Below are 19389 nucleotides of genomic sequence, written 5' to 3' on the forward strand. Positions count from 1 at the left end.
CCTCGCGCCCCGCCTTCCCGCAGGCGGCCGTTAGCCGCTTCGCACCCCTCCTTGCTGCCCCCCCAGCCTCCTGCTGCTATTGGCTGTCAGGCGGAGCCCGCCTCCCAGACCAGCGTAGCCATTGGTTGCGGAGGCTGTCAGTCATTCCCTTAGGGGAAGGGGAGGAGCGAGCCGCTCCTGCGGCGCCCCCTGCTGGGAAGGAGGCGGAAGTTCGACTCCAGCACGGGGAGGCCCCGCCCCCTCCCATTGATCACTGCCTGGCCACGCCCCTTCCCATTGATAGCGGCGTGGCCACGCCCCCTCCCTTTCCTACCTGCAACGCCGCGCTCCATTCATGCCCGCGGGCAGCAGGGAAAGGGGGTGACACGGCGAGGTGGGGGGGACGGAACAGAGGGGACCCCTGGGGTATGAGGAGTGGGCTGGTGGGGGGACAACACCCCCCAACACCCCGCCCCCCCCGAGCACCCCAATATTTAAGGATGTCTCCTCCTCAAATTGTAAAATGTCCCCCAAAATGGGGGGGAGGGGACAGCCCCAAACGCCTATATCCCCCCCCAAAGGTTAAGGGGGGGGAAGGCGGGGATCAGCCACACCGAAAATGGGGTGAGGGAATATATAACCCACCCAGCGCACCCCACTAAACTGCCCTGGGGGGGTCCCAGCAGCCCCACTCGGGCAGGGCTGTGTCTGGGGGGCTGTCTGTGGGGCCATCCATGGGGCTGGGGGTCAGTCCATGGATCCATCCGCCATGGCCCCATGCCCGTCCTCGGTGGCCCCCCAGGTCACAGATGCCCCTGGGTGTCACCCAAAGGCACCCCCAGGAGATGCCACCGTGGCCATGGGACACCCTGGGTGAGGAGAATAACAGACTGCGGCAACTCTGTAAGAGTCATGAGTCAAAGACCTTTATTGCCGATACAAGCACGTTTATATATCTTCCTAGCAACTGATCACACAGAAGGAAAAGGCTTGATTGATTACGTGCATTCTCCACACGCTGTCCATTCACCTAAGACTAACATTTGATCGATTATCTTACGCTGCCTCCTATGCCACCCACATCCTCTTTCCAGCAACTTTCTTCCGCATATTCCTCTTCCTACATCACTTTTCTTCCTCTTTTTGCATCCTCAAGGGCTCTTCAAGGTCGCAGCCTACTGTAGCCAAAGTCTTGTTCTTGTCCAACGTGGCCATTGTCCTCCAAAAATGATCCCACACCTGGGTGCCAAAGTCATGACTTTTGGCTACCCAAGGAGCCTTGGGAGATGCCACCATGGCCACGGGCCACCCCAGCCACGAGGTGACCAGCACTAGCCTATAGATCCCCATAGGTCCCTATAGCCCCCCCAGGCCCCTCCTAGACCTTTAGTGCGCACCCCCCCAGCCCCCAGTCACCATCAGCCCCCCTAGCCCCTATACATCCTTGTACCCCTATAGCTCCTCACAACCTCTCCGTTGCCCCCCTCCCCCTATAGATCCCATAGCCCACCAGGCCCCTAGCCCCCAGTATAGCACCTATAGCCCTCCATGCCTCCATAGGCCCCCACAGCCCCTATATTCCCAGCTCCTATAGTCCCCCATATGCACAGACGGGGACACGAGCACCCGGGGCGGTGGGAGGGGCGTGGCCAAAGGGGGCGGGCCCGTCAGGGAGGGGGCGTGGCTAATGGAGGATCGCCCCGCACTGACCGTCCTCGGGGGCGGGGCTTTGCCGGTCCGGCGGGCGGGGCGGCACGGCGAGCTGGGGGGCGTGGCCTATGAGCCCCGGCCCACCGCATGGGTGGTGCTCGGCGCTGTGGCCCCGCCCCCAGGCGCACCTCCCTTCCGGCAGACGTCACGCGGGTCCCGCCCACGTGGGCGCCCCGCCGCCCCGCCTCGCGCAGGCGCACTGCTGCGCCCGCCCCGCCCCGCGCAGGCGCACTGCTGCGCCCGCCCCGCCCCGCGCAGGCGCACTGCTGCGCCCGCCCCGCCCCGCCCGTCCCGCCGCGCTCCGGCGGCCCCTTTAAGGCGCGCGCGGCCGGAAGGTGGGGGGTGTACGCGACGGCGTTTTGAGGGCGCTTTTTGGGGTGGGGAGGGTTGGGCTGTGAGGGGGTTTGGGGGGGGGGGGGGGCCTCTGTGGCGGGTGTTCTCTGAGGGGGTGCTCTGAGGGAGGCTGTGGTCAGAGGAGACTTTGGGGGGGCTCTGGGGGGGGGACGGACTCTCTGAGAGGGGTGTTTGGTGAGAGGGGGCTCTGAGGGGACCTTCTGGGGTGGGGCTCTGCTGAGATGGGACTTAGGGGGGGCCCCTCCCAGGGGGGCCGTGGTTAGGGGAGACTGGGGGCACCCTGTGAGGAGGCTCTGCTGGGGGTGGGGGGATCCTCTGAGGGGATTGGGGAGGGGGGGGGGCTCTGCGGTGGCACGTTGCTGAAGTGGGACTCTGAGGGGGGGCTGTGGTTAGGGGAGACCCTTTGGCGGTACCCTGTGAGGGGGCTCTTGGGGGGGGGGAGCCTCTGAGGGAGGAATTTTGGGGGGGGAGCTCTGAGGGGACCTTTGGGGGAGGAGTGGGTTGTGCTGAGGGGACACCCCCCCCCCCCCCCAAGGGGACCCTCTGAGAGGTCTGTGTGTAGGAGCACCCGCCGAGGGAGACCCTGCGGGAGGGGGCTGTGCCAAGGAGGGGTCCTGGCAGCCCCCCCGTGTCCCACGTGTGTCCCCTCCCCGGCCATGTCGTGGCGGCGGCAGTGGTGCTACCTCTGCGACCTGCCCAAAACCCCCTGGGCCGTGGTGTGGGACTTCAGCGAAGCCGTCTGCCGCGGCTGCGTCAACTTCGAGGGCGCCGACCGCATCGAACCTTTGCTGGAAGCCGCCCGCCGCCTCCGCCACGGCCGCGCCGAGCCCCGGCCCCCCCGCGCTGCGCTGCTCCCGTCCCCCCCTGAGGAAACCCCGGCGGAACGCCGCGTCCCACCAGCACCGTGCCGCCCGCACGGCGCCGAGTGCTTGGCAGAGCTGAGCGAAGCCATGCGCGGCCGCGCCGAGGACTGGCCAGGGAAACCGCCGGCGGTGCGGGAGCGCCTCGCCGCCCTCGCCGGCTGCGCCCCTTTCAACGTCCGCTTCCGGAAGGATCACGCGTTGGTGGGGCGAGTTTTTGCCTTTGACGCGGCGCCTCGCCCGGGTTTTGAGTTCGAGTTGAAGCTTTTCGCCGAATACCCCTGCGGCTCTGGCAGCGTCTATGCCGGCGTGCTGGGTCTGGCAAAACAAATGTTCCAGGATTGCTTGCGGGCGCCTGGGAAAGCCATTTCCTCCGGTTACAAATACCTGGAGTACGAGAAGCGCCAGGGCAGCGGCGACTGGCGTTTGCTGGGCGAACTCTTCACCGAAGCCGTCCGTTTTTTTCCGCCACCCGCCGGCACCCGACGCTTTGCCGCAACAACCCCCGGTGCCGCCGGCCCCGCGCCGCCGGCGCAAAGCATCCCCCGAGGCAGCCGAACCGCGGCCGTCCCGCCGACACCCCTCGGGCGACCGTTCCCCCGAGGAAACCAGCCGGTGTCTGGCGGTGGAATCGCCGCCGTTGTGTTGCGGGTTGTGCCGGCACCGGCTGGAGGACACCCATTTCGTGCAGTGCCCCGCCGTGCCGGCGCACCGGTTTTGCTTCCCGTGCGCCCGGCGCGCCATCCGGGCGCGGGGTGCCGGGGCCGAGGTGCACTGTCCCAGCGGGGGCCGGTGTCCCCTGGCCGGTTCCGGGGTCCCCTGGGCGTTCATGCAAGGGGAGATCGCCGCTATTTTAGGCGGCGATGTCCGCGTCAAGAGGGAGCGGGACCCCTGAGAACTCAGGGGGGTGGGGGGGCCCCCCCTTTCCCCATCCGGTTTCAGGAGGTCCTACCAGAACACCACCACTACCCCCCAAATCACGGAGGGGGGTGATAAGTGCCTGGGCCCTTGGGGTGAGGGATACCCCAAAGCGCTGTTGGGGGGGGGGTTATTGGTTTGGGGGGTTTGTTTTCTTTGGGTTTTTTTGTTTTTTTTTTTTTTTTTTATTTGAGGGGGGATTTTTGGTCAATAAAGCGACGCTTTTTTGGGGGGGTTTGGTTAAGTTGCAGCTTGGCTGGTTCTTGGCGGGGGGGGGGATTGGGGGGGCATGGGGATGGATTTTGGGTGGTGGGGTAGGTCTGCTGGGGGCATGGGGGGGTGTCTTGGGGGGATCTGGGGGGCAAGGGGGGGTTGTGGGGGGGTGTTGGGGGGAAGGGGGGGATCTCGAAGGGGGGTCTGGCGGAGCAAGGGGGGGGCAGTGGTGGGCGGGGGGTGAGTTGGGCGCCAGGGGAATTGGAAAGGGTCTTGGGGCGACAACTGGGGGGGGGTCCCCGCTCCCCACGTGCGCAGAGACACCCACCCCATGCGCTCCCCGAGTCACGCGTCACGCTACCCTTCCCCGCGCATGCGCGCAGCTTCCCCCCGCCCCCCCCGCGTGGGGAGGTGGAACCCGCAGGGTGGAGTGGGCGGGGCGCGTTGAGGCCACGCCCCTTCCCCGCGGGGACGTTGCGGCGGGGCGGGGCCGCGCACGCGCAAGGGGCGCGCGGAGGCCGCTGGGCGAGCGGGCGGCGGTAAGGGGGGATCTATAGGCGCCTCTATAGGGGGCATCTATAGGCGCCTCTATAGGGGGCATCTATAGGCGCCTCTATAGGGGCCTGCGGGAGCGGGACGGGGGCTTATAGGGCCCGGGGGGTCCCCAGGGCCTCAGGCCGTGGGGAGGGGGCGGGCGGGAGGTCGTACAGACTCCTCTAAGGGAGTGTGGGGAGGGGAGAAGGGGCTCTGTGGGGTCCTGAGCGGTGCGTGGGGAGTTGGGCGCCGCGGAGGGGGCTGGAGGCGGCTATAGGCGCGGGGGTGGGGGTGCGAGGGAGCTCCGTAAAGGCCTGGGCGGTGTGTCGGCTCTGTGGGGTCCATATGGGCCTGGGGTGCTATAGGGCCCCGGGCAGCGTGTGGGGGTGGGAGGGTTCAAAGGGCCCAGGGTTGTGTGGGAAATGGGGCTCTATAGGGGGTGGGAGCCCCTGGGAGGACGTATGGAGGGAGGGAGGGCTTTCTGTAGGGTCCTGGGGCAGGGGGAGCTCTATAGGGACTGGCACTGCGTTGGAATGGGGTTCTATAGGGTAGGGCCCAGGGCAGGTGCTGGCCCATAACTTTGAGGGGGGGGGGGCACATACGGGACATGCCAGGGAGGTGTAGGACACCACAGGGCACTCCGGGGGGTGTATGGGGCATTGCCGTGCTGTATAGGGCAACCTGGGCGGGGGGCAACCCAGGGGCTGTATGGGGCATCTCTGGGCTGTATAGAGCATCCAGCAACCATATAGGGCATCACAGAGGCTGTATGGGTCATGTCTGGATACATGATATTGCATACAGGATATTGCAGTGGTTGTGTGGGATATTTGTGGGTCGTATAGAGGATCCTAGGGCCATGTAGGGTATGGGCTGTATGGAGCATCCTGAGGGCGTACAGGGCATCTCAGAGGTGTATGGGGTGTATAGGCATCACAGAGCCATATAGGGCATTGCAGAGACTGTATGTGGCATCTCTAGGCCATATAGGGCAGCACAGGGGCTGTATGGGGTGTCTCTGGTCTGTACGGAGCATGCTGGAGCCATATAGGGCATTGCAGGGGCTGTATGGAGCATCCTGAGGCAGTATAGGGCATCTGGGGCTGTATGGGGTGTCTTTGGTCTATATAGAGCATCCTGGGGTCATATAGGGCATCACAAGGGCTGTATGGGTCAGCTCTAGGCCACATAGGGCATCACAGGGGCTGTCTGGGGGGTCTCTCGTCTGTATAGAGCATCCTGGGACCGTATAGGGCATCACAGGGGCTGTATGGGGCATCTGGTCTATAGAGCATCCTGGGGCCGTATAGGGCATTGTGTTGGCTGTATGGGGTGTCTTTGGGCCATATAGGGCATTGCAGGGGGTGTATGGGGCATGTCTGGTCTATATAGAGCATTCTGGGGACATACAGGGCATCTCTGGGCCATATAGGGCATCACAGGGGCTGTATGGGGTGTCTCTGTGTAGAGCGTTATGGAGCTGTATAGGGCATCACAGGGGCTATATAGGGCAGCTCTGGGCCATATAAGGCTTTGCGGGGGCTGTATGGGGCATCTAGTCTATACAGAGCATTCTGGGGGCATATAGGGCATCTCTGGGCCATATAGGGCATCACAGGGGCTGTTGGGGGGGTCTCTGGTCTGTATAGAGCATCCTGGGGCCGTACAGGGCATCATGGGGGCTGTATGGGGTGTCTGGGCCATATAGGACATCGTAGGGGCTGTATAGGGCATCTCTGGTGCATATAGCACATTCTGGGGCCATATAGGGCATCATGGGGGCTGTACGGGGCGTCTCTGGGCCATAGAGAGTATCTGGGGGCCATAGGGGGCATTTGGGCCTTCCCGGGGACCCTGTAGAGCCTCCCGAGTCCCTATAGGGGTGTGATGTGGTTGTGCTCCCCCCCAGGGCGGGGCGATGGCAGGGCTGGGGGGCACCGAGGGGCCCAGCCCCCGCATGAGCGTGGCCTCCCAGTTCTTCAGCGAGGAGGAGTGCGGCAGCGACGGGATGAGCACCTCCGAGAGGGTGGGGCCGGGATCCACTGGGAGGGGGGGATCCACTGGGGGGGACTGGGATTGAGGCGGGAGGAGGGGGCAGGGTCCCTGGGATTTGGGGGTGGGGGGGAATCCTTGGGATGGGGGGTGAGGGGGGCAGGGTACCTGGGATCCGCTTTGGGGGGATCTGGAATCCACTGGGGAGGGGGGATCTGGGATGGGGGGGGTGGGCAGGATCCCCAGGATTGGGGGGGGGGAGGGAGATCCCTGGGAACTGGGGGGTGGGGAGGGGGGCAGGAACCCCCTCCCTGGGGGCGACCTGCATGGGGGATGGAGATCCAGGCTGGGGGATGTGGCAGCCACCTCGAGGGGATCCAGCGGTGATCCTGCGGGGGGGGGGGACGACACAACAACACACACACTGGGGGGGACACCCCCCCCGCCAGTGTCCCCCCAGAACCGAGCCATGTTCCCCCCCCCAGGTGGTGGATCTCCTCAACCAGGCGGCTTTGATCAGCAACGATGGCAAGATCAACATCCTCAAGCAGGTGAGGGTCTGGGCGGGGGCGTGTCCAGGAGGGATCGGGGGGGGGGGGTCCAGGAGGGATCGGGGGGGTCCAGGAGGGATCGGGGGGGGGTCCAGGAGGGATCGGGGGGGTGCCCCGTCCTCCTGTTCCCACCGCCTCCCTTTGTCCCCAGGTGCAGGAGCTGATCATCAACAAGGACCCCACGCTGCTGGATAACTTCTTGGATGTGAGTTGGCGGGGGGGGGTGTCGGGGGGATCTGGGCCGGGTTGGGAGGATCGGGGGGGCAGGGGGGGTTTGGGATGGATCCAGCCCGGTGCTGAGCCCCCTCTGTGTGTCCTGTGTGTGTGTGTCCCCCAGGAGATCATCGCCTTCCAGGCTGACAAGTCCATTGAGGTGCGGAAGTTCGTAGTGGGCTTCATCGAGGAGGCCTGGTAAGGGGCGGGGGGGCTCAGCACCCACTTGGAGGGCTGAGCGTCACCCCGGGTGTGGGGGGCTGAGCACCCACTCTCAGGCCCTGGCGGGACACAGCACCCACATCCCAGGGAACCTCGTGCAGCTTTTTGGGGCCCCAGGCAGGAGGAGATGTGGGTGCTGAGCACCCCTTTCCCCCTGTGGCCATTTTGTGTGTGTGTGTCCCCTCATTTTGGGGAGTCCCCCCCCCCCCTCATTTTGGGGTGTTCCCTCCCCCATTCCGATGTGTGTGTGCGTGTGTGTCCGTCCCAGCAAACGGGACATCGAGCTGCTGCTGAAGCTCATCGCCAACCTCAACATGCTGCTGAAGGACGAGAACGTCAACGTGGTGAAGAAAGCCATCCTCACCATGACCCAGCTCTACAAGGTGGCCCTCCAGGTGAGGCACCACCCATGGGTGCTGGGAGAGGGCACCCGTGGGTGCCGGGGGACCAGCCCGGCGTGCTTGAAACCCCTCCCTGCCCTGCAGTGGATGGTGAAGTCAAAGGTGATCAGCGAGCTGCAGGAGGCTTGCTGGGAGATGATGGCAGCCATGGCCAGCGACATCATCCTCCTCCTTGACTCGGACAACGACGGCATCCGCACCCATGCCATCAAGTTCGTGGAGGGGCTCATCATCACCCTCTCGCCCCGCATGGCCGACTCCGACGTCCCCAAACGCCACGAGAACGACATCAGCCTGGAGCGCATCCCCAAGGACCACCCTTACATCAAATACAGTGAGGCCGAGGGACGCGGGGGGTCCTTTTCCTGAGGGGCGCGGGGCCCCCTTTCGGAGGGGACACCCCGCTGAGCGTGGACGTGGCCCCACAGATGTGCTGTGGGAGGAAGGCAAAGCCGCCTTGGAGCAGCTCCTCAAGTTCATGGTGCACCCGGCCATCTCCAGCATCAACCTGACGGCCGCGCTGGGTTCCTTGGCCACCATTGCCCGCCAGCGGCCCATGTTCATGGCCGAGGTCATCCAAGCCTACGAGACCCTTCACGGTAAATGTCACTGTCACCCGTGGGTCCCCAAGGTCCCCCCACCCACCTCCCGTTCGGGTCCTGGTTCCCGAGCACCCACCTTCCACCTTGGCTGAGGACCCAGGCTCGTCCCCACCCTCTTGCGCGCAGCAGACCCCGATGCCACCCAGCCCGTGGCGTCCCGTGTCCCCAGAGCTCCCTAAAACGATGTCCCCTTCCCCAATTTCCAGCCAACCTGCCCCCCACCTTGGCCAAGTCACAGGTGAGCAGCGTCCGGAAGAACCTGAAGCTTCACCTCCTCAGCGTCCTGCGGCACCCGTCCTCGGGGGACTTCCAGCCCCAGATCACCACCCTCCTGGTCGACCTGGGCACCCAGCAGGCCGAGATCGCCCGCAGCATGCCCAGCCCCCGCGACGCCCGCAAACGGCCCCGCGACGAGCCCGACGCCGCCCTCAAGAAGATGAAGATTGGTGAGACCCCAAATGTCACCGTTGTCCCCTCCCCGATGGCGCTGCGCGCCCGCGGGGCCCTTCCCGCCTCCTTTGAGGGCGTTCAGTGCCCCCTCAGGTCCTCCTGGTGCCCGTCAAGATCCTCCCAGTGCCTTCCTGGGGACACTGGGGACGGGTGGTGGCATTACAACGCCCCCCAAGGACCTCCCGGTGCCACCCAGGGTCCCCCCGGTCCTTGCTGGGGACAGGCAGTGACACTGCACCCCTAAGGTCCTCCCAGTGACACCTGGGGTCTGCCTGGTTTCTCCTCGGGGCGTGTGTTGCCATTAAATGGCTCTCAGGGTCCTCCCAGTCCCTCCCCGGTCATGCTGGGGGTGGGTGGTGACATTAAATGCCCCCGATGTCTTCCCAGTGCTCTCCTGGGGAAGAGCGGGGACGTTAAACACCCCCGGGGCCTCTTGGGGTCCCCCCAGTCCCTTCCCAGTCACGCTGGGGGTGGGTGGTGGCCCTAAACCCCCTCCCAGTGCTCCTTGGGGACCGCTGGTGGCACAACAGGCCCCTCCCAAGTGCCCCCCCCCCCCCCCTCCGGGGTCCCCAGTGCCTGGGGGTGGCCGATCAGACCCCCGGGGACCTCGGGAGAGGCGGGGGGGTGGGGGTGACGCCCTGCCCCCCATCCCGGCAGAGCCCCCCCTGGGCGAAGACGACGAGGACAAGGACCTGGAGGCGGCGGCGGTGGCGGTGCCCAAGGCGGGCGGGCAGGGCGGCGTCCCCTCGGACACGGACATCACGGCCGAGTTCCTGCAGCCGCTGCTCACGCCGGAGAACGTCGCCAACCTGGTCGGGGGGGGACACGGGGGGGGGGCGGGAACGCGGCGGGGGGCGTCCCCTCAACTTCGGGGGGTTCTGCTGTTGTTTCACAGGTGCTGATCAGCATGGTGTACCTGCCCGAGGCCATGCCCGCCTCCTTCCAGGCCACCTACACCCCCGTGGAGTCGGCCGGCACGGAGGCGCAGATCAAGCACCTCTCGCGGCTCATGGCCACCCAGATGACAGCGGCGGGGCTCGGCCCGGGTGAGCGGGGACCCCCGGGCCCCCCGGCAGCCCCGGGGCGGGGCGGGGGCGCGGGCGGGGGCGGCCCCGCCCGTGAGAGCAGCCAGCGGTTGGGGGTCGGTTGCTTTGGGGGTTCCCTTTGTTTTGTTTTTTTATTTGGTTTTATTTTTTACTTATTTTTTAAAGTTTTATTTTGGTTTTATTTTATTTTGTATTCAGTTTTTAAATTTTTTTATTTTTTAAATTTTATTTTGATTTTTTAATCTTATTTTGGTTTTTGTTTATTTCTATTATTTTATTTTTTAAATTTTCTTTCCTTTTAATTACTATTTTTTATTTAGTATTTTATTTTTAATTTTTTTATTTTTTATCTTATTTTTAAATTTTATTTTATTTCTTATTTTAATTTTTTTAAATTTTATTTTGTTTTTATTTTTATTTTAAAATTTATTTTATTTTTATCTTATTGTTTGATTTTCTTTTTATCTTTTAATTTTTTTTTATTATTATTTTTTTTTATTTCTTACTTTTCTTTTCTTTTCTTTTTATTTTTCTGCACGGCAATTCCAATAATTCACCGGTGCCACTTCAACCCTCCGCACCCGGCCAGGCGTGGAGCAGACGAAGCACCTGAAGGAGGAGCCGAAGGAGGAGAAGGCGGCCAAACCCGAGAGCGTCGTCATCAAGCGGCGGCTGTCGGCGCTGGCCCAAGGCCAGGCCATCTCCGTGCTGGGTGCCCAAGGCTCGGCCACCAACCTGCTGGAAGAAGAAGCCCCCCAGGCCAAGCGTCGCCCTGAGCCCATCATCCCGGCCACGCAGCCCCGGTAACCCCCCGCTGTCGCCCTCCCGGGGAGCAGCGCCCGTGGGTGCTGACAGATGGATCTATTTCTCTTTTTTCCCCCCCCGAGGTTGGCGGGTGCCGGCGGGCGCAAGAAGGTTTTCCGCCTGGGCGACGTCCTCAAGCCGCTGAGTGACGCGCAGATGGAGAAGCTGAAGCTCAGCGCCGTCAAGCGCATCCTACGCGCCGAGCGCGCTGTCGCCTGCAGCGGGGCCGCCCAGGTACGCCTGGCCCTCCCTACTGTCGGGGGCGAGCCCCCCCCCACGCCCCCCAAATGTCACCCACTCTTCTCTCCCGCCGACAGGCCCGCGTGAAGATCTTGGCCTCGCTGGTGACGCAGTTCGAGGTGCCGCTGAAGAGCGAGGTGCTGGCCTTCGTCCTCGATGACATCCGCGGCCGCCTCGACTTGGCCTTCGCTTGGCTCTTCCAGGAGTACAACGTCTACTTGAGCCGCTTCCCCGCCGGCAGCCTGGAGCGCTACGACGAGTGTCTCATCGGGCTCCTCGCCGGGCTCCAGGAGAAGCCCGACCAGAAGGACGGGTAGGGACGGTGCCACCGGGATGGGAACGGTGCCACCGGGGCCATGACGGTGCCACCGGGATGGGAACGGTGCCACCGGGGCCATGACGGTGCCACCGGGATGGGAACGGTGCCACCAGGGTCATGATGGTGCCACCGGGATGGGAACGGTGCCACCGGGGCCATGACGGTGCCACCGGGATGGGAACGGTGCCACCAGAGCCATGACGGTGCCACCGGGATGGGAACGGTGCCACCGGGATGGGAACGGTGCCACCAGAGCCATGACGGTGCCACCGGGATGGGAACGGTGCCACCGGGATGGGAACGGTGCCACCGGGGCCGTGACGGTGCCACCGGGATGGGAACGGTGCCACCGGGGCCATGACGGTGCCACTGGGGCCATGACGGTGCCACCGGGATGGGAATGATGCCACCAGGGTCATGACAGTGCCACTGGGATGGGAACGGTGCCACTGGGATGGGAATGGTGCCACCGGGGCCATGACGGTGCCACCAGGGCCATGACGGTGCCACTGGGATGGGAACGGTGCCACCAGAGCCATGACGGTGCCACCGGGGCCATGACGGTGCCACTGGGATGAGAACGGTGCCACCGGGGCCGTGACGGTGCCACCGGGATGGGAACGGTGCCACTGGGGCTGGGACGGTGCCACCGGGATGGGAACGGTGCCACTGGGGCCATGACGGTGCCACTGGGGCCATGACGGTGCCACCGGGATGGGAACGGTGCCACTGGGGCCATGACGGTGCCACTGGGGCCACGATGATGCCACCAGGGCCGTGATGGTGCCACCGGGACGGGAATGGTGCCACCAAGGCCATGACAGTGCCACCGGGGCCGTGACGGTGCCACTGGAGCCATGATTGTGCCACCGGGGCCGTGACGGTGCCACCAGCCGCTCCCCCAGTCTCTGGAGAGCCACCACAGTGGAATCCACAGCTCTTGAGTCGTGAACATCCCTCCAGATAGTCCCCAGGGTTGCCCGCGTGTCCCCTGCCCCCCACCCTGACAAAACCCCCCCAGCCCGACGCTGTCCGTTTCCCGGCAGGGTTTTCACCAAAGTGGTACTGGAAGCGCCGCTGATCACCGAGAGCGCACTGGAGGTCATCCGCAAGTACTGCGAGGACGAGGTGGGGACCCACAGGCTTGGGGACATGGGGGCAAGCCTTGCTGACCCTCGCCGTTGTGTCATCACCCCCCGTCTCTGCAGAGCCGGACCTACCTGGGCATGTCCACGCTGCGTGACCTCATCTTCAAGCGGCCGTCGCGGCAGTTCCAATACCTCCACGTCCTCTTGGATCTCAGCTCCCATGAGAAGGACAAGGTACCGGCGCACCCGGGGGGGACCCCGCTGTCCCCCGCTGTGTCCCCGCACCGGTGACACGCGCCCGCCCCCGCAGGTACGCCAGCAGGCCCTCCTCTTCATCAAGCGCATGTACGAGAAGGACCAACTGCGGGAGTACGTGGAGAAGTTTGCCCTCAACTACCTCCAGCTCCTGGTGCACCCCAACCCACCCTCCGTCCTCTTCGGTGCCGACAAGGACACGGGTGAGTTTTGGGGGCGGGGTGGCCCCTACTAGGGGGGCCCCCAGGGCTCTGGTGACACCCTGTGTGGCGCAGAGGTGGCGGCGCCGTGGACGGAGGAGACCATCAAGCAGTGCCTCTACCTCTACCTGGCACTGCTGCCCCACAACCACAAGCTCATCCACGAGTTGGCTTCCGTCTACACCGAAGCCATCGCTGACATCAAGCGCACCGTCCTGCGGGTCATCGAGCAGCCGGTGAGACCCGGGGAGGGGGCGAGGGGGGACGTTGAGGGGACACGGTGGCCCGGTGACACCAGTGGTGGCTCCTCTAGATCCGCGGGATGGGGATGAACTCGCCCGAGCTGCTGCTGCTGGTGGAGAATTGCCCCAAGGGAGCCGAGACGTTGGTGACGCGCTGCCTGCACAGCCTGACGGACAAAGGTAGGGGATGGGGGGGACGTGGCGGGGTGGCGTGTGCCCCACGGTGATGTGTCACACCATCCCCCCCCCTCCCGGCAGTGCCCCCCTCGCCTGAGCTGGTGAAGAGGGTCCGCGACCTCTATCACAAGCGGCTGCCAGATGTGAGGTTCCTCATCCCCGTCCTCAATGGGCTGGAGAAGGTCAGAGTGTCCCCTCCCCTGGTGTCCCCTCCCCTGGTGTCCCCTCCCCATATGTGTGTCGCCCCACCCTGCTGAGTGCTGCTGTTTCGGGTGCAGAAAGAGGTGATCCAGGCGCTGCCCAAACTCATCAAGCTCAACCCCATCGTGGTCAAGGAGGTCTTCAACCGCCTGCTGGGGACACAACATGGTAGGGGACAGGGACAGCCCTGGGGTGGGACACGGAGTCTGGCACCTCCCCAGTGCTCGCTGTGGGGACACGGGACCTCCCTGGGGTGGGACACCATGGGGACGGTCCCAGTGCTCACTGGGGACACAGGATCTCCTCGGGATGGAACACCACGGGGACAGTCCCAGTGCTCACTGTGGGGACATGGGACCTCCCTGGGGTGGGACTCCTTGGAGACACGGGACCTCCCTGTGATGGGACACAGGCGATGGCCTGCAGGGCACCCAAGGTGACCCCAGGGACGATCGTCACCTCTGGAGCCACCATGGTGGGGAAGGACCAAGCACCCATCAACCCCCACCTCGCCACCCCCGAGGTGACAGGGCCACCCCCATGCTGTCCCCTCGCAGGTGACGGTGCCTCGGCTGTGTCCCCGCTGAACCCAGGGGAGCTGCTCATCGCCCTGCACAACATCGACTCCTCCAAGTGCGACATGAAATCCATCATCAAAGGTTGAGGCGTGGAGAGGGGGGGCGGTGGGGTGGGGGCGACACGCTGGGGGGAGGTGACACCTTGTCCCCCCGTAGCCACCAACCTGTGCTTCGCCGAGCGGAACGTCTACACGTCGGAGGTGCTGGCGGTGGTGATGCAGCAGCTGATGGAGCAGAGCCCGCTGCCCATGCTGCTCATGCGCACCGTCATCCAGGCGCTCACCATGTACCCCCGCCTCGGCGGCTTCGTCATGAACATCCTCTCCCGCCTCATCATGAAGCAGGTCTGGCCGTCCGTCTGTCTGTCCAAACGCTTTGGAGTGCGGGGCGGGGGTCGCTTGGGTGTCGCCAGCAGGTGGTTGTGGGTCTGGAGGGGGAGAGGGGGGTGTGGGCACCCCGTCCTTACGGCCCGCTGGGGCTCTGTCTGTCCTGTCCCCCTGTCCCAAGGTGTGCATGTCCATCCTGTCCATCCCCTCCCCAGGTGTCCCTCCATCCCTTCCTGCTGTCCCTGGCTCGCTCTGTCTGTCCGTCCTATCCCTGGCTGTTCCCATGGGTGGCCTCCCCCCCCCCCATCCCCTCTCCCCTGGGGGCTGCAGGAGCGGGGGGAGGCCCTCCCTGACCCCCCCATTTTGCCCCCCCCACCAGGTGTGGAAGTACCCCAAAGTCTGGGAGGGCTTCATCAAGTGCTGCCAGCGCACGAAGCCTCAGTCCTTCCAGGTGGTGCTGCAGCTGCCCCCCCCGCAGCTGGCCGCCATCTTTGAGAAATGCCCCGAGCTGCGCGAACCCCTGCTCAGCCACGTCCGCGCCCTCACCCCCCACCAGGTAACGCCCCCCCGGGAGGTGACAGCACCCCCCAGCATGCCTTGGGGGGGAGGGGGGGGGGGTCTCTACCCTCAACTGATTCCTCTGCGTGTGTGTGTCCCCCCCTGCCACAGCAAGCTCACATCCCGCTCTCCACCATGGCCATCCTCGAAGCTTCTGCCCGCCATGAGCCCGACGCCCGGGAGGGCCCCCCCGGAGAGGTGGGGGTACATGAAGGGGGTGTATATTGGGGGTGGGGGGGGGTCCCCCAGCTTCCCCCGGGCCATGGGGTGAGCTGGGGGGCTCCCCTTCACACTTCCCTCTGTGCACCCCCCCCCTCAAGGAGAAGCCCCCCAAGCAGCTGGGTGAGGAAGATGCCAAAGGGAAGACGGTGCCTCCAGCCCCGGGGGGTGTCCCAGCGCTGCGCCCCCCCCCTTCTGAGGCACCCCCAGATCTCGGGGGGGCCGACCTTGAGCCCCCCCCCATCTTCATCAGCGTCCCTGAGGATGAGGAGAGCTCAGGGGGGGCTGGGTCCCCCCCTGATGGCACCCTCGACCCCCCCACAGCCACCCCCAAGGTATGCGCCCCCCCACACCCCAAGAGGGGCAGGCAGGGTGCTGGGGGGGGTGTGGGGGGGGCACCCATCTCTCACCACGACTCCCCCCCTTGCTTTTTTTCTACCCAGGACCCCCCTACCAGCACAGAGCCCCCCTCAGCTGAGGCCCTCCCCAGCACCCCACCCTCTTCGGAGCCCCCCCCGCCTGGCACCCAGAGCCCTGAGGTGCCCCCCGGGGGGGCCCCCGATGCCCCCCCAGGGCCGGCAGAGGGATGAAGGGGGGGAGAGGGATGTGTCCCGTCCCCGCTCAGCACCCTGGGGTGCTGTGCTCAATAAAGGTGTGGGAGCAGTTCTGGGGCTGTGTCTGTTTTGGGGGGGCACCCTTGATCCCCCTTTCCCCCCCCCAACCCGCACCCTGAGGCACTTGGGGCGCCGGGGGGGGCGGGGCCTGCCGAGGGGGCGTGGTTTGAGCGCGGGGCGGGGTTTCGGCGGGGGACGTGGTCTGCCCCATCGGTGGGTGCTGCTGAGGGGGCGTGGTCTGCCCATCGGTGGATGCCGTTGAGGGGCGTGGTTTCGGCGGGGGCGTGGCCAGTCCCTATATGGGTGCTACCGGGGGGCGTGGCCTGCAGCTATCGGTGGGTGTTGCCGAGCAGGGGGGTGTGGCCACGCGTGACTCAGCGCGTTGCTACGGCAACCGGTGGCGGCGGGCGGGGCGCTTCCGGCGGGCGGGGACGCCCTTCCGGCGGGAAGATGGCGGCGGCGGCCCCGGGGGCGGCCGAGGGTCCCGCGGCGCTCCCGGCGCAGCCGCTGGAGCTCAAGAGCCAGTTCCGCACCCGGGAAGGCTCCTACCGGCTGCTGGGGCCCGAGCCCCGCGCCCGCGCCGGCCCCGCCGCCGCCCCCGGGCCTTCCCCGCCCGCCGCCGGCCCTGGCCCCGCCGCCGCCGCCTCCCCGGGCCCGGCCGCGCTGCCGCCGGTGCGGTTGTCCATGGTGCGGTTGGCGCTGCCGCCCGCCGAGGAACCGGGGGGTCCGGCTGAGCGTAGCCGGGTTTGCTTCAACTTGGGCCGTGAGCTCTACTTCTACGGCGGGGCCGGTTCCGGTGGTCGCGGCAGCCGCCGGGTAACGGGGGAAGCGGGGGAGGAGCCTGTCGGTAGCGGCGGGGTGTGGGGGGAGCCGGGTGGCAGCGTGTGACGGGGACACGGGGGCTGTTAAAGGGGGTCGTAGGGCCGCTACCGGGCGCAGGGTCCAGCGGGGGGGTGCGGACAACCGGGGCCGGTAACGGCGACCCCTCCAAAACCGGCTGCTCGTGGGGACAGCGCCGGTAACGGGGACCCCAACCCCCTTAAGAGCCAGCTGCGGGCGGGGAATACAGTGACACCGGGGCTTGGCAGCAGCGACTCAGGGCCAAGGCCCCTCCCGAGGGGACGGGAGGGTCCCCCCCCCGTGACACCCCCGTGTGTCCCCCCCCAGCGACACCCCCGTGTGTCCCGTCCCCCCCCCTCCGCTGACATCCGTGTGTGTGTGTGTCCTCAGGTGACAGCCCTCCGTGTCCCGTTCCCCCCCTTTGACACCCCCGTGTGTGCGTGTCCCCGGTGACAGCCCCATGTCCGTCCCCCCCCCCGCCAGTGAAACCCCTGTGTCCTCCTCCTCCCGGTGACACCCCCACGTGTGTCCCCCCCCCCTGCTGACATCCCCGTGTGTGTGTGTGTGTGTCCTTCTGGTGACACCCCCGTGTCCCGTCCCCCCCCCGGTGACACCCCCGTGTCCCGTCCCCCCCCGGTGACACCCCCGTGTCCCATTCCCCCCCCCCCGGTGACACCCCCGTGTCCCGTCCCCCCCCCGGTGACACCCCCGTGTCCCCCCAGTCCCTGGACCTGCACAAACCCATCGACAAACGCATTTACAAGGGGACCCAACCGACCTGCCACGACTTCAACCAGTTCACGGCGGGCGCCGACACCATCGCGCTGCTGGTGGGCTTCTCCGCCGGGCAGGTCCAGTACCTCGACCTGGTGAAGAAGGACACCAGTAAACTCTTCAACGAGGAGGTGAGCCCCGCCCGCGGTGGCACTGGGAGGGGGGGACACACGCAGTGGGGACACCGGGGTGCCCCCGGCGCTCAGGGCGGTGCCGGAAGGGCCGGAGGTCGTTAAGGTCTGTATTCGTTAAGGGCCCCTCAGGGCTGCGCCGTCGCGAGTATTCCCGTCCCCAAATGCCCCTTTTGGGGATTTTCACCCTCAGTGACACCCCAGGGTTGTGCCGCAGCCCTCACTCGTGTTCCCAGACGTCCCCGGTTGTGTCCCCAAACGTGGCACTTTGGGCTTTCCCCTCAGTGACACTCCGGGGCTGCACCACAACGTGGATTTGGGTCCCCAAACACCCTTTTTTTTTCCAGTTTTGCCCTCAGTGACACCCCCGGGCTGGTCCGCAGCACACACTCCCATCACCAACCATCCCCATTCAGGTCCCCAAACGTTCCAGGGGGGGCCCAATCCTGACACCCCCCCTCTCCCCCCACCCCGCAGCGCCTGATCGACAAAACGAAGGTGACTTTTGTCAAATGGCTGCCGGAGACCGAGCGGCTCTTCCTGGCCTCCCACGCCAGCGGCCACCTCTACCTGTACGACGCTGAGCAGCCCTGCGGGGCCGCGGCCCCCCAGTACAACCTCCTGACGCAGGGCGAGGGCTTCAGCGTCTTCGCCTGTAAGAGCAAGACCCCCCGAAACCCCCTCCTCAAATGGGCGGTGGGCGAGGGAGCCCTCAACGAATTTGCTTTCTCGCCGGACGGGCGCTCGCTGGCCTGCGTCAGCCAGGACGGCTGCCTCCGCGTCTTCCATTTTGACTCCATGCTGCTGCAGGGGATGATGAAGAGTTATTTCGGGGGGCTGCTCTGCGTCTGCTGGAGCCCCGACGGGCGCTACGTGGTGACGGGGGGCGAGGATGATTTGGTGACCGTCTGGTCCTTTGCCGAAGGGCGGGTGGTGGCCCGAGGTCACGGTCACAAGTCTTGGGTCAACGCTGTGGCCTTCGATCCTTTCACCGGAGCGGCTCAGACCCCCCAACCCCCCGAGCTGAGTGGGGGCGAGGAGGAGGACGAGCCCCCGGATCCCCTCGTCCGCCGTTCCCCCGCCGTCACCTACCGCTTCGGTTCGGCCGGCCAAGACACCCAGTTCTGCCTGTGGGACCTGACCGAGGACGTCCTCTACCCTCGTCCCCCCCTCTCCCGCGCCCGTACCCTCACCGGATCGACGGATGCCGGCGTTCCTGTCCCAGGGCTGCCCCGCTCGCTCTCCCGTTCCAACAGCCTCCCGCAGCCGGGGGGGACGGGCTCAGCCCGCTGCCCCCCACCCGACGTCCCCCCGGCTTTTAGCGTCGGTCGTTTCGCCACGCTGACACTGCAGGAACGGAAGGGACCTTCCGGTGCTGAAAAAGAGCACAAACGTTACCACAGTTTGGGGAACATCAGCCGGAGCGGGGAGAAACCCCCCGGCGGTGCCGGATCCAGGGCTCGGCTGGATACGGCCAAGGTGCTGGGGACGGCGCTGTGCCCCCGAATTCACGAGGTGCCGCTGCTGGAACCCCTCGTCTGCAAGAAGATCGCCCACGAGCGCCTGACCGTGCTGCTGTTCTTGGAGGATTGTATCGTCACCGCCTGCCAGGAGGGGCTCATCTGCACCTGGGCACGGCCCGGCAAAGCCGTGAGTGCGCCGGGGCGGGGGCTGGGGGTAACTGGAGAGGGGGGTTGGGGGGGCTGGAGGCAGCTGGGGGGTCCAGCTGGCAGCTTGGGGGGTCAGGGAGAGGGTTTGAGGGGAACAGGGTGGGTCCT

General features: G+C 65.8%; 3 protein-coding genes across 4 annotated transcripts in view; all 3 read left to right on the forward strand.

Annotated features, from left to right (window-relative positions):
• Positions 1–1978: 1978 nt before the first annotated feature.
• On the forward strand, positions 1979–4049 carry IRF2BP1 (interferon regulatory factor 2 binding protein 1). 2 transcript variants are annotated; one of them, XM_042797286.1, is made up of 2 exons: positions 1979–2024; positions 2579–4049. In XM_042797286.1, the coding sequence occupies exon 2, from the start codon at positions 2700–2702 to the stop codon at positions 3894–3896; it is 1197 nt and encodes a 398-aa protein (XP_042653220.1). In that variant the 5' UTR covers positions 1979–2024; positions 2579–2699; the 3' UTR covers positions 3897–4049. The 2 variants fall into 2 exon arrangements, with proteins under 2 accessions (XP_042653220.1, XP_042653221.1); XM_042797287.1 differs by having other exon boundaries at positions 1993–2024; positions 2606–4049.
• Positions 4050–4531: 482 nt separating this feature from the next.
• SYMPK (symplekin) lies at positions 4532–15915 on the forward strand. Its single transcript, XM_042797304.1, has 27 exons — positions 4532–4573; positions 6478–6594; positions 7046–7111; positions 7263–7316; positions 7449–7522; positions 7815–7941; positions 8032–8281; positions 8376–8546; positions 8756–8995; positions 9657–9811; positions 9895–10045; positions 10635–10848; positions 10933–11083; positions 11167–11402; positions 12455–12536; positions 12617–12730; positions 12807–12954; positions 13027–13187; positions 13265–13373; positions 13452–13552; positions 13649–13739; positions 14129–14230; positions 14306–14493; positions 14855–15031; positions 15145–15231; positions 15354–15587; positions 15696–15915. The coding sequence occupies exons 2-27, from the start codon at positions 6487–6489 to the stop codon at positions 15840–15842; spliced, it is 3738 nt and encodes a 1245-aa protein (XP_042653238.1). The 5' UTR covers positions 4532–4573; positions 6478–6486; the 3' UTR covers positions 15843–15915.
• Positions 15916–16288: 373 nt separating this feature from the next.
• Positions 16289–19389, forward strand: part of LOC122153863 (symplekin-like) — a 16896-nt gene continuing 13795 nt past the window's right edge. Inside the window, 3 exon segments of the mRNA XM_042797305.1 lie at positions 16289–16682; positions 17429–17611; positions 18089–19265. Coding sequence (XP_042653239.1) covers positions 16317–16682; positions 17429–17611; positions 18089–19265 — 1726 coding nt within the window. The 5' untranslated portion in view covers positions 16289–16316.

Source organism: Tyto alba, unplaced genomic scaffold (genome assembly GCF_018691265.1).
Source record: "Tyto alba isolate M040663 unplaced genomic scaffold, T.alba_DEE_v4.0 Super-Scaffold_25, whole genome shotgun sequence".
Lineage (NCBI taxonomy): Eukaryota > Metazoa > Chordata > Aves > Strigiformes > Tytonidae > Tyto > Tyto alba.